The sequence below is a fragment of the Acanthaster planci genome, linkage group LG10, assembly GCF_054643075.1.
Source record: "Acanthaster planci isolate LZ-2023a linkage group LG10, COTS_SCS, whole genome shotgun sequence".
Taxonomy (NCBI): domain Eukaryota; kingdom Metazoa; phylum Echinodermata; class Asteroidea; order Valvatida; family Acanthasteridae; genus Acanthaster; species Acanthaster planci.
In genome coordinates this window covers 18,531,784-18,545,107 of record NC_141786.1, presented here as the reverse complement: position 1 = coordinate 18,545,107, position 13,324 = coordinate 18,531,784, and the positions used below count along the sequence as shown (strand labels likewise).

Below are 13,324 nucleotides of genomic sequence, written 5' to 3'. Positions count from 1 at the left end.
AGCAGAGACGTCATCGACTCGTCGTCCCGACCATCACCCTGACTTCGAAGTTATTCGCTCAATAATATTATAGCCAGTCTGGGAGCAGAACTTAGTGAAAACATGCAACAGGGCAAAATTACTCGCATGAATTATTTAAACGAAGAAGGAAGAAGGTCTCATAAAAAAATGAATTTATAGTGACAGAGCCTCTTATGAAACAAAGTTTACTTCACGCTGGATTTGCCCCTACCAATATACCCGACGAAAATAATGCTTTTCCCTTGCACTTTTTTCTCAAGGTAGCCACCCGCGAAATGTAGGTGATATTAAAGAACAAATGCCAACGAGCTTAGTGGGCTCACACAGGGCGACTTGTAATTCACAAAACATGCGTCGCTAGTTGCCGGGGCAACAGTGAAATGGTAAAATACAAGTTCATGTACCCGATGTTTCATTTTCTACGCCTATTTTGGTGGTTTGACCCTCCGAAATCTGAATGGAAATATTGCCAGCTCTGACAGATACACACCACGGGATACCATTTCAAAAAGTTTGTTGTCGAATGGACAGACGAGGGTTAACCTTTGCTGTGAAAGGAAAGGCAGATAATTGCAATGCCAGATGAAATCCAATATGGCCCCCAGGCTAGCGCTTATCAACTTTGGAAGAACATAATCAACTCATAAAAGTCCCAGACAATGTTCCTTATGGAATGGCATAAAGATAAAGCGACAAACTTTTCTCCCTCGGGCATGATCATCAGTAAGTCAAGCTACTCGGAAAACAAAATGCTCTCTTCCCACCAAAAGTGTGAACTTGTAGGTGATACATGTATTTATTGAGACGTTTTATCAGAAATAAAACCATGACCAAAATAAAAATAACAAATGGCGCGATCCATTCCACCTAAACCTCACAGTCAACCTCAATCTTACCTCTTCATTGTGCGCAGGAACATTCAACTTTTCGAGTATTTTTAAGTTAAACCGCCTTAAAACAAATCACAACATGGCTCACAGAAATTAAAATTACATTTGTTAATTACAAATCATCCACATGTACATTAATACCTTAGTAACAATTACACTCGGATGACCTCTTGCAGTTTTATAGAACTGGGCTTGTTTCCTCCCGTTTTCAACCTTTGGAGAGTCATGTGGCTTGAGTAAACTTTATTTTGTCATGAGAGTTCTCCAAAAATTACGCTCCACCACTTTTTGTCACCGTTCTCAACATTCAAGGTCCAAAAGAATGCCACCGGGAAGATTCCAAGCCTAGCCTCTACATGTGTCTGAAAATAAAACCACGGACTGTCACCCTCAGAGCACAAAATGACTCTAAGATACCCATGCGAGCTACTTGTACAAAGTTACTGAAGTCTCTAAACTGATTGAACACAGGTCAAATAAGACAACTCATCCGTCAGTCAGCTAAGGTATATTCATGTCATCAGTACCAGGCCATTACATGAAGCTAGTTATACAACACAAACAAGTTAAGGACCACGTTCTATTCTGTGTATACTTTTTTATGGGATAGTTTACTGCTGAATGCCTCTTGCATCATTGCATACTTTTAAATTGTTTTTTATTCCAATGAGAACATCATCTAGACAAACAAAAAATAAAAAAACTATACCCCACTCATTGCTTGGAAAAAAAATACAAGTTAAGAAAAAAAAGTAGTCCTTAACTTATTTGAGTAGTGTGCATACACACACAGGCTAGCCATTAATTAACAGTAATGCCATATTATTCCGCTATGTACACAGGCTTATCATTGACAATTTCAAACCCCTTGTCCTTAATTCCACTGTTAAAATTGCCTGGGTCAAATATCACCGCCAGTGAGAGTTTAGACACTAGCTTCCAAGCTCCTGCCTTGCCAACCTAAAAAGGTTTTGGGTTTTAAACATCAATTTCGAGTCTTAGCTTTTCCATCTCAAATTGTTGTTTACACAACCTTTTCTCATATTCAAGTGAGCCAGAAATTCACCCGAACATCTCAAAACTGGGTTGCAGAAACCAAATCTTGGACAACTACAGCACTAGTTCTCATTACCGCTTGCAAGGTTTAAGAATTTCGTCCAAGCAATTTTTTCAGAGTCCCGAATGGGCAGGGCAGTAGCAGGATCGATAAATTCTTATTATACAGACTGAAAACACTGTGCCATCCCATGAGTGACACAAATCCATGATGACCGCACCTGTAACATTTACATGTCCCAATACATCAAGTTAAATAAACCAGTTTTCAGTACCTCTATGTGCTTAGCACTGTAAAAAAGAGATTTCTTTGAATAAACAAGTTGGATATCTCAACCTGCCCCAAATGAAGAGAGTCCCATCATTGGCCTATCCACAACATTGGCGCAGATATACGATGACTGGATGTACAGTACTGTCAAGCTGGCGTGGCGTGATCACATGTACGATGCTCTCAAACGATCTTGTTTTATGAAATACTGCTGAAATAGCCCGACTTCTCCTCCCTCTATGCTTGAAGGGGGACATGCTTGCATTAATGCTACAGTAAGTTCTTATAAGAGTCTTTCCGTTCACAAGGAAATTTAGCTAATCATGCACAACATGGTGGCCTTACCTTTTTGTACAAAGAAATCTCTTCTTAAACAGTTTTTCAACTGACAAATTGTAGGCTAAAATAATGAAACACATGATAAAAAAATACACTTATAAATTTGGAAAAAAACCGATATGTACAGCTATGTAGAATCATAGACTCAAATCAAGACCAAACCTGTGCCATCTTGGAAAAGTTAATTTCCGGGAATTTTTGAAGAAAATACAAAATGAATGGACATTTCATTCTCAATAATTCCAACACCTTTGGCCCCAATGCATTTACACCCATAATTAAAAAAAAAGCTAATAAAGTATCCACAATTTTAGAGAAAAGAATAATTAAGTCCAATATGGTGCCATACGGGGGGAAAACTGATGGCATGTATGGTACAATTTATATGTACATCCTAGAAAATCACAATTAGAAAACACATACAGCGTTATCAAAAATATTAGGCTGTTTAAAAGGAATTTTTTTACGGTTGGAAATGTTATTAGGACGCAACAAGATTAATTAGATTGAAAGATTTTAGTTTACCAAACACCATGACCCAGCTGATCATTAAAAAGGGTGTACAAAGCTCTGTTCAAAATTATTACACCAAAACATGTTTAATTCTTAAGAACAAGTTCTGATGAAGAGACAAATTAACCATCTAACTTCTTTTATCAGAATGACTGGGGTTCTGGAAAGAACAGGAGTGCTCGATGTTTTGGACAGTATGCTCTGTCCATCGACAGAATGCAGACTGTCCAAAACATACATGTATCTGTTACTTTTCAGAATCCTCATCAACTAATTCTTGTGATCACTAACAAATGACACATCCACTATCCTAACTTTCAAATCAAACAAGTTATGATTTTGTATCACTTTTACTGCTAACTTTACTGTACATTTGATTGGTGCTGTGCACCTTTCAGTTGCAGAGCACAGACTAACATTTGCTAACATAGTCAGCTGATGCTATGTCTAAATGTGTTGGCATAGCAACTGAGCAAAGGGGGAATGAACGACGGAAGGTACATGTATCTTCCAGTTTCCCCTTACAATCCATATTGACAGAGTAAAAATTAAGTACATGAGTATACCGTATATGTACAGTACCTGTGCACTTGACTTGCTTCAGTGCATGGCTATAACTGGTGACATAGGTTTGACAGAGCCTGTTTAGCTTCAGCCTGAGAGAAATCGGTTTCCTTCCTTTGCAAGAGTGCAATGATCACGCTGGTGCTTCTTCAAAGTAGATGCAGCCGGAAATGCCTTGCCGCATCTGCAGGAAAATGGCCTCTCTCCTGTGTGTTGCCTCTCATGCTGAATGATACAGGTCTGGCGGAGACTTGTCTTGTCGCAGAAGTGACACTTGAACAGTGGCTCCCAGGGAATGGACTCTGCCTCAGCCTCGTCTGATCTGGGCGCTTCACTCATAGGGGCTCTGATGGGACTGGCCATTCGGGAACCCTGGCCTGACGTTTTTGCCACTCTGTGATCTTCGCTCCTGATCACATCATTGATCCCACAACCAGCCGGTAGCTGCTGCTTATGAACACCTCTAATGTGACTTTTGCAGGAAGACAACGTCCTGAAGTAAACACCACAGATGTCACACTGGAAGGGCTTCTCTCCGGTATGGATCCTCTCATGTTCCTCCAAGTGGCTTTTACATCTGAGTTTTTTCGTACAGTACTGACATCGGAAGGTTTTAAGCTTCTTTGTGCCCACGGGTTTTCGTCCTCTCTTAGGATGTGTTGGCACACAAGACAGTGGCTTCTTCTTGGAGTGTAACCTCTCGTGCTTCGCAAGATGACCAGGAGAGGACAGACCTCTCCCGCAGACTCGGCAGAAATACTTGGGCTTGACAACTGCCTTGTTATGCTTCAGCTCATGGTCTTTCAGCTCCTCTGGATCCAGGAAAAACCTGATGCAATGATGGCACTCGTAGACATCTCGGTGGTGGATGGTCATCCAATGGTACTTGAGGTGCGCCCTCTGTTTAAACTGCACCGAGCACTGGGGGCACTCAAACGGCCTCTCATCAGTGTGAACGCGCATGTGGAGACTGATGGATGACACCACCTTGGAGCACACCTTACATGTGTGAGATTCTTGATGGGTTGCGAGTGCCTGAGCGGTCCGTAGAACTTGGTGACAAACTGTGCACTGGAAGCCCCCCTTGACTTTCTTGTTAACTCGGAGTCGCTCATACTTTTTGCGGATGACCCTGGTCGCAAGTGCGGGGGCGCGCTTAACAGCCGATTTAGGGGGATCCGGTGCATCTTTGCCAGCATGTACCTTCTGATGGTTGAGGAGGTTCTTTCTACTCAGACACACCATACCACAGATTTGACACATGAAGTGGCCTTTCATCATGTGAGTGGTTAGTGCTGACTTGGTTGCAAATCTGAACTTGCAAACCTCACATGGAAAGGACTGCTTCATTTCTGGGCTCATTCTGGGGGACTCGGAAATGCTCACAGGCTTTATTCGGCCCTCCTTGGCTGCTCTGGTTCCAGGCTTGTGCTGGCTGGTAGATGGCATCTCAGAGAGAGATTGTTGCCATTTGTTTACCTTCTGAGATCTGACTGCTGTCGTGTTGGAGTTCGGTTCCCTCCCTGGCGATGGATGACCAGACTTGAGGTTGGATGCAGGACTGGTTTCAGTGGCAGCCCTTCTGAGATGAATGTTCTGATTGTGCATCCTCATTTCACGAGCAGTGAAGAATCTCTTGCTACATACCAAGCAGGGGAAGCGCCTATCCTGAGTATGCCTTCTAACGTGCTCGTTCAAATGACTCTTCTGCTTGAACCTTTTAGGGCAAATTGGACACGGAAAAGGCCTCTTTGACATTGACGAGGCCTTGCCTCTGGGCTGAGCTGTCTTGTTTATAGTCGCAAGGTCATTTAATAATGCTCGTCCCCTGCCAATACCTACTGATGAGCGTCGCTTTTGAGGGGAGCGCGGTGGAATGCTGGTACGTATACCTTCCATGGTGTTCTCAACTTCACTGTGACGATCTCTCATCACATTAACATGATAGTCATCGGGACTATCATCCATATTCAAAGCCAGATCCTCCTCAAGGTGCCTTTCGGCCTTGAGGTCATTCTCAGCCACCTCAAAATCCTCCTCCTCTCTTATTGTAGAATCCACCTCACCTGCTTGTGTGGAGAATGCTCCGTCGCCGTGATTGATTTTCTGGAGGCTCACTTCCGCTCGCAAACTTCCCAGTTTTTCAAATAAGGTGTCTTCATCCAGGTTGCTTTTTGTGTATTCTGAGACCACTGCAAAATGAAAAAAAAAAAAGCATGACTCTCCGAAAAACAGTCATCATCTTCACAGCCTTGCATACAAGCAGTGTTCAGGTGTACTTTGTAAAAAAAAAACAAACCAACAATAATTTTTGTTTCACGACTTGATATGACGATAGACGTGCACATCACACAAGTGTGCTAAGATACAATTCTGAGCACAAACAATTGCTTAACAATGTTGACATGTTGCTGTGCATGTACACTGTACGTTGTTCTGGCACTGACATCATCCACTCAGCCTGGGAGCGCAAATGGCCAAAAGGGGATTTTTGTTGGCGGGGAAACACAGGATATTGTTATTTATTTTGCGGTCACAATTAATGGGATAAACATTAAATTTATGATGTTTTTGAAATGGTTACATATAAGTTATTGTTATGTTGAAATACTTCACGAGAACTAAATGTTTTCTATTTCTGTAACCCTTTAACCCTAACCCCCCAAGGGTTGCTGGCCCTAACCTTCCCCATTCACACAAAGTTAAACACCCCTATGGGACTTTGTGCACAGAGGCTGTTGGACTTTGTTTTTCTGAGGTATGCCAAACCCAATGCAAAAAGCCAGCTGTTATGGGCCTACCAGACCTATCCCCACAGAATTAAACACTTTACGACTGTTTAATTCTGAATGGTTGAGGAAGGTTAGGGTTAAGGGAGGGTTGTCTACATGTTTAAATGAAAAAAGTTCCAAATCAGTTTACAGATTATCCAAAACATTTCCATGTATACAGAACTACCCGTTTGAGAGGTTGGACGTTTTGATTGACGCAATCTGGTGTTCACTTTTACTAAAAATGACGCCTGTAAATTGTAATCTAATTTTCAGGACACTGTACTGCTCGGTCACATCAAAGGCATAAACGTACCATGAATTCATCATCGGAAATTTATGCCAACTATTTACATGTACATGTATATAGTTTGTTGTGTATACAGTTTTTAATGTCACCATGGAAAGGGTAGGTCGTTTACAGGTTTAAACGGTATGGGAAAGTTTCCCTTTAGGGGCCAACTGATTAGTAATCTTTCATGAAAGTGCTGGCGCCTAGATTTTCCCCCATTAGGAGCCGATGGCGACCAAATCATTTTTCTTTTCAGCTTAAAGGGTTGATTGTGGGATAATCTTCTCACCAGTCTTGTCAATGCTCCCATCTAACAAACTTCTGTTCTCGTCAATGCTCCCATCTAACGAAGTTCTGTCCTCATTCATTGTCCCATCCGTGTTGCCCGCCATTGCTCCTGGAGACCACCTGTCACCAACCACCAGGTCTGCAGTACGGCCAAAACGAAAAGAAAGACACATATTTAACAATGGCTATTTTCTTCTACACACACTGGACTTTACTTCATTTAAATCTTGCTTTTCTTTGTTCTTTGAAATGTAGGTGAGCCGGCATAAGTACAAGCACCACGGTGAAATGGCGCGCTTAACCACTACCAGCCGGGGACTCCGAAATCGGAGCTGTATGGTTTATATGTGTGGCCGGGGTCTCCGAACTCGGACAAAGGAAACAGGGCCCGGTAACAAAAGACCGTACTCCGAACAAAAGACCAGGCTGCTGGGCACGACCGGCATTTTTCACTCTCAAAAGTGGTGATGATCCAGGGTTATTTTGAAACCGTATACCAGGGTTTGGGGTATTTAGAGCAAGCGGATTACCACCGGGGACAAAAGCTCTCCACCACCGCAGCGATGAGCCACACAGCACCGCTGCATGCTAATCTGACCCTACTGAAAAGAGGTCAGCAGTGCACTGAGCCAGGTTCGTGAACAAAAGACAGTTGTATAACACCGCACAATCTGGGCTCTGTTTACAAGGCTGTAGGCCTGGCTGAAATATTCGGGCGTCAATGAAGGTCACCTGTCAACTTAGAGTAGTGCCTGAAGATTACTCCGTGCGGCTATAAACGACTGTTAAATGGAATGATGAATTGTTGAAGGATTTTGATAACGGAAAAAATGATAGTCATGCCGGCCCAGCATCCTCAACGTTGAAAAATGCCCCGGCCCGAAGTGGTTAAGGTTAGCAAATATTTCTGCGAGAGTACGCGCGACTCATTGGGCGAAATTGGGCCAAGGCTCTAGGATTTTGTCAAAACAGAGTCCAGTTCACACAATTTTGTTGACCAGGAGGTTAACAGGGAAGGAAGAGTGGTTTTACTTCAGTTTTTGGCACGTTTTTGGTTAAAATACACGTATGAACATAGTGCTAAGTGTTTGTGCATGGTCAATGAAAACATTGACATACATGTGCGTTTTGCCCCTTCTTGAGATCATTAGATTGAAAATTATACATTGTTTACAAGAACATTAGGGCCAATATCAAATTAATGTCCGAACAATTGAAAGGCCTCACTTTTACGTATCACAGGGAATGGGGACTATAGATAGGGATGCATGATGGCCTTTGAGGTACACACTGCTTTCATAGTATGTACACACAGAGTCAAGCCCGATGACCATTGCCAACATTTCTAATTCTGTCTCTGTTCTTTCTTTTTTTGACCAAATCCCACGTTTAGTTTCCAATTGTGTAGATACTGTTCTGCTTTTTTGAGTCCTTGGAGGGAAATAAAGTCATGGATGCGTTCATTACACACCGGTCTGGCTCCTCTTTCCAAAGCTGCAGACCAGTGCACAACAAAAGCTAATATAAACGGCAACCAGTCTGGGTGTTCATGAGAAGGTAACAAGACCACGACATCTCTCATTGAAAGAGTTTCTTTTGTTAGATCAAAATTATTTTACTTGATTTGAAGATTTGTGTGTTTGTGTATGACTGGCACTGTGTTCATATTTTGACAGTCCTCTATATGTACCGGTTCCTGTATTTCACGACAGAGGGCTTGGGGTTTGGAAAGTTCTTTTTGTCTAAAAAGGACAAGAAACAAAATTAAGGAAGCGACAAAATCTTACCAGTTCCTAGCACCGCTGGTTCATTTAATTCTTGTTTGATGAGGCTGACAGGGGTTGGAAGTTCTTCACGTTCTGGTAATGCTTTGTAAGACACTACAAAAGAAGACAAATTATCAAATTTGTTTATCAAATTGATTTATCAAATTCGCTGATTCAATCAAATTTGCTGTGGATTTGGTAATGGCACCGAAATTCCACCAGATGCAGTTGTATTGCAATAGATCCGTCCCGAGTTGAAGAGGAAAAAACATCGGCAGCTGCTTGGAGGTTGTGGAACAGACTCGTGCAAATACAAAGACTACGGTACATTGTCAAATGGGTGGAGACTTGTTAAGCCTGCACTAATTGCATTTACCGTCTTACATTCTCTGTAAAAGGACTGCTTCTGCTCTGCAATACACGTAACAATAAACATGCCCTCCGTTGTTCATACCCTCACAGCCAACAACACTTGAGGTTTACTAGTTGCTGCTGGGAAGGGCTGATCGCTTTGCACTGTGATTGGCTACATTTTGCACAACGTGACAGTGAGGGTTAGCACTTCCTGTTAGCGAGCGTTACATATATTTAAATGTTTTGGTTCGCCAATGGCAATGCTTTGACACGGGCAAAGTCTCCGCTAGAATAAGAACATGATCTTGGAACAATCTCAGTGTGGTAATTCACATGTATCTTCCCATAAATTATCACTTATCACGTGTATTTTGGCAATATATTTCAAATCATTGGTTATATCTCGATCAATTTTGGATGAACGAATAAAGTGGAGTGAGAATATTTTCAGCGATGCGGAAGAAAAAAAAATATTAAATTGATAACTGCCGCTTTTGTACTGCATTGAGCGAGCTCGAGCGCCTGGCAGAAATGTACCCACAATGCTCTGCGCGCCATTAGCTGTGACACCGCGTAACATATTTCCTTCACTAAAATCTGTGCAGGGCCATCAGCCCTTCCCAGTGCCCTGTTCGGGTGCCGGGTGACGAGCAAACATGCAATATGAATGATTCACAATAGAGTCATGTTCCAATTTGCGGTTGACAAAAATGACCATTTATGGAACAGGAATACAGGATTATCAGGTTTTAAGGCTCCTGTACTTTACAAGTGTGGTACACCCAGACATGTATCGCGACACTGTGGGAGTGGCTTCAGTCATGCAGATTCGGAAAGAGCTCACCTGATATATTCACCACGTTCTGGAACACACAGTAACACTTGAGGGCGCTGTTTGTGTACAGCGAGTAAACAGGATCAGGTACAGGAGTGCATGTATATTAAAAACACAGTGAAACACCATTCTCCCGCCTCACAAAAAATAATGAAATGTTCTACCTGGACAGGCAAATATTGGGAAAAAAAATTCAAGTTTGCCACAAGCAGCCTGAGCGGGAGATTAAAATTTGTCAACCATTTCCCACAATGCACTGCGAAAAATGGCCTTTTTGTGGCCATTGTTGGTGGTACACGGTACTGAGAATCATCCATATTTAGATGCACATCTTAAATGTGTCATGCCAAAGGTCATGGCCGAACTTTTTATAAACGTTGCATCCACTACTCCTCCGTTGATTTGAAAAAGTTTAATTGCCTCCAATAGGCCTACTCACTTAGACAGCATCATGCCAAGTACATGTTTGAGTGCTAGTAAACCTACCAACGTTTTCCTCCTCTGTTACCATGACAACTTCCTTCCTGTTCTCCCAGGCCTCCTTGATGTTGCGCAGGACGGCAATTCTCTTGGCGAAAGCCTCAGGTGGTGCCTCAACCAGCTGGGTGACCAGCTGAAATGCGATGGCATACCTGTCTGACTGCGTCAACGATGCATTGGCATGGTTGCTGTTGGTCATTGTGGACAAAACCGATTCCTCCATGGTGCCCAAGAGTTATCCAAACTGAAATTTTATGTAAAGTTGAAATTTCAATCAGATGTTTTTTTGCAGATTTAGTCGTTTCTTTCACAAAATGTATATTTTGCCCTGATTTGGTCAGATGTTTTGTGAAACAAACGGAACTAAACCAATAGGCCGACCTAAAACTGTAGGCCTACCGTAATTACTGGATTCTGTCCTTGTGTGCCTGTAGGTCAGTGGTATATATACATTATAATGGATTCAAACCAGGCCATGCTGGCAAGTTGAAATTAGGTATACATGTAATTTGCCCATGCCCAAATCCCAACATCTTCCTTAAATTAGTTAAAATCGACTTGTCAGTTAAATTTCAGGATATTTGTTTTTGGGGATCTGTGGTTCTGGGGCCTCTACATATTCTAGTACATGTATCTGTTGGTTGTACACAAAGTCTATGGAGGGATAAGGGGCATTTTTGAAGTATTTTCTAAGAAAATACAAAACATGATTCACGGCATTTAAAAATTTGAGCAGGGACTAACCTTTACTGAGATCATGGGTGATGAAAATAGTGGATGCAGCATTTAAGACATTCTTTCTGATTTTTGTTTGTTTTTCAGGGAAATAGTCTGAAATTGTAGCCTACTCGGTCTGAATTCCACCATGTCAATATGAATTTACAATGACAATGCTCCAGTACACACATGTAGAGGTAGCCATGGAACCAGCCTTCTAGTCGTAGAGTAACATTTATAAGCACATGTTGCCAAAAACACTCATGCACATTAAAGTAAACTGATACTTGACAATGTCTGTAGTCTTGGTAAAGAAGGGAATAAGCCTTATTGCTGATGCGTGAGTGATTTTGCCCGACGGTAAAAAGGCATCGTGGGAAAGAAAAAGAAGCTAACAATAAAACATTGCCCCCTTTATCTTCCTCCAACCCATTTTGACCGCAAACCGCTGCGCAAAATCACTCACCCGCAACAGGGCTTATGTCACGGCTTCTGTCAATGTGGAACTCTTCCCCACTTGGGGTCCAGGCAGAGGTAGGCCTAGGCCTACATTAGCCAAGGTTGGATGTTGTCTTCATTTCATAACATAGTACGGTCAGGGAGTCCATCGGGGCTAGGCTTACATGTATGTAGACCTAGCAGTACTAGTTTTTCAACTTTTTGCTATCGTAGGCCTATCAACAATTACCAGAAAACACTTTTTTTCAGACCAATCTCATACTTATGAGTCATAGGGTTTGGCGTCCGTACATGGAACTCTTTCAAAATATACATACATGACATGTTGACCTGCAAATTGTGCAATGCTGTATAAACTTTGATAAAACCTGCCTCACCGGCCACTTCAATCATGTCAATAACAAACATGACGAAATGGGTCCAAAGGCAAAACCCTATTGTCCAAGTTAAATGTGTTCCTAAAAACACGTACTTAATTGATTAGACATGCAAGGGGTAAAAGATTCCTGAAACAAAACACACACCCGTTACCTTTAGATGAACACTGTTCAGCAAAACTAGGCCGTGAAAGGAATGGTAGGCCCTACTTGCACGACACCCACACTCTTTGCGCGGTAACTCTAAACTTAACGAGCTTCAAAGGCCGTGTCCGAAACGGGCTTCCAGGGCTACGGCTTGGTCTATTGTCTGCGCGTATCCACGCATTTCCAATGGAGCGAAGACCTAGACCTAGCTCTAGACAAGAGATTCGTCGGCCGGATGCAGTCAAAGGTTCAAGGTCACTACCTACATATCGCGCATACGTACAACTCACCTATTGAGGGCGCTGTGTAGTACGAGACATCGATCAACTCTTGAGGAACCGGACCTCACATAAAAAGACGTATTACTTAAAAAGAAATTAATTGTTCACTCTATTTGAGTCCTGTTGGATAAATTTTGGTAATGTTTACAAGTACGAAAAATAATTCACAGTCTGCTGTGTTTTTTTTCTCAGTATAAAAAAGTGAGGGCGGGGGAACATGAAATATCCCATCATCCGGTCAAGTGGGGTTAATTAACATCCCCGCTTTCGGATTTACGTGAAGTTAAAAAGAAAAGCAAAAACCTCCAGCAAATTTAAAGAACAAAACAAAAAAGGTGGGGGAAACAGATTTAGAAAGGACATGAACATCGCCACTTTCTGGAAATACCTTGGAAATGATGGCTTACTTCCCCCGTTGGCTGTGTTAGCTATGTATGATTAACTGACTGCAAGTCCTCGGCAACTAGAAGAAGTTCGGCCGAAGATCGATATAATCCCTTGTTGCCACATTCCTGGCCTCGATGTCCAGAGAATTTTTTTTTCTTTTCTTTTTTTAATTTATAAGTTATGTTTTCTCCGAATAACGTTCGGTTTATTACACTGGGCCATGGGCATCAATTGCAATTCTGACCCATGTTGGAAATTTTATCATGAAAAAAAAAAGACAAGGAAAGAGAGCAAAGAACCGATGCATGGAGAGAATGAAGAATATATCAAGGAAAAATATGCCCCGGATTATGCTGAACTTGGTGCTTTGCCGTCCATCAGAAACAAAGTCGGGAAAATAATGGCCTTTTTACTTGTATTGGTTATTGTGATCACTTTTTAAACATTACGGCCGGCGAGGGCGCATTAGCCCTCTCCAACAGTCACAGGAAAATTCTCAGCCAAATGGCCATTTTC

The 13,324-nt window shown here is 42.1% G+C and overlaps 2 protein-coding genes across 3 annotated transcripts in view; both read right to left on the bottom strand.

Moving 5' to 3' along the window:
• LOC110989458 (platelet-activating factor acetylhydrolase-like) overlaps positions 1-13,324 on the bottom strand; it is a 68,312-nt gene that overhangs the window by 14,276 nt on the left and 40,712 nt on the right. The gene's annotated exons all lie outside the window — the stretch shown is intronic.
• On the bottom strand, positions 794-12,299 carry LOC147797924 (uncharacterized). Of its 2 annotated transcripts, none has more exons than XM_087141887.1 (5): positions 12,148-12,299; positions 10,447-10,684; positions 8,793-8,885; positions 7,007-7,144; positions 794-5,846 (listed from the first exon to the last, which is right to left on the bottom strand). In XM_087141887.1, the coding sequence occupies exons 2-5, from the start codon at positions 10,661-10,663 to the stop codon at positions 3,742-3,744; spliced, it is 2,553 nt and encodes an 850-aa protein (XP_086998013.1). In that variant the 5' UTR covers positions 10,664-10,684; positions 12,148-12,299; the 3' UTR covers positions 794-3,741. The 2 variants fall into 2 exon arrangements, with proteins under 2 accessions (XP_086998013.1, XP_086998014.1); XM_087141888.1 differs by having other exon boundaries at positions 12,141-12,270.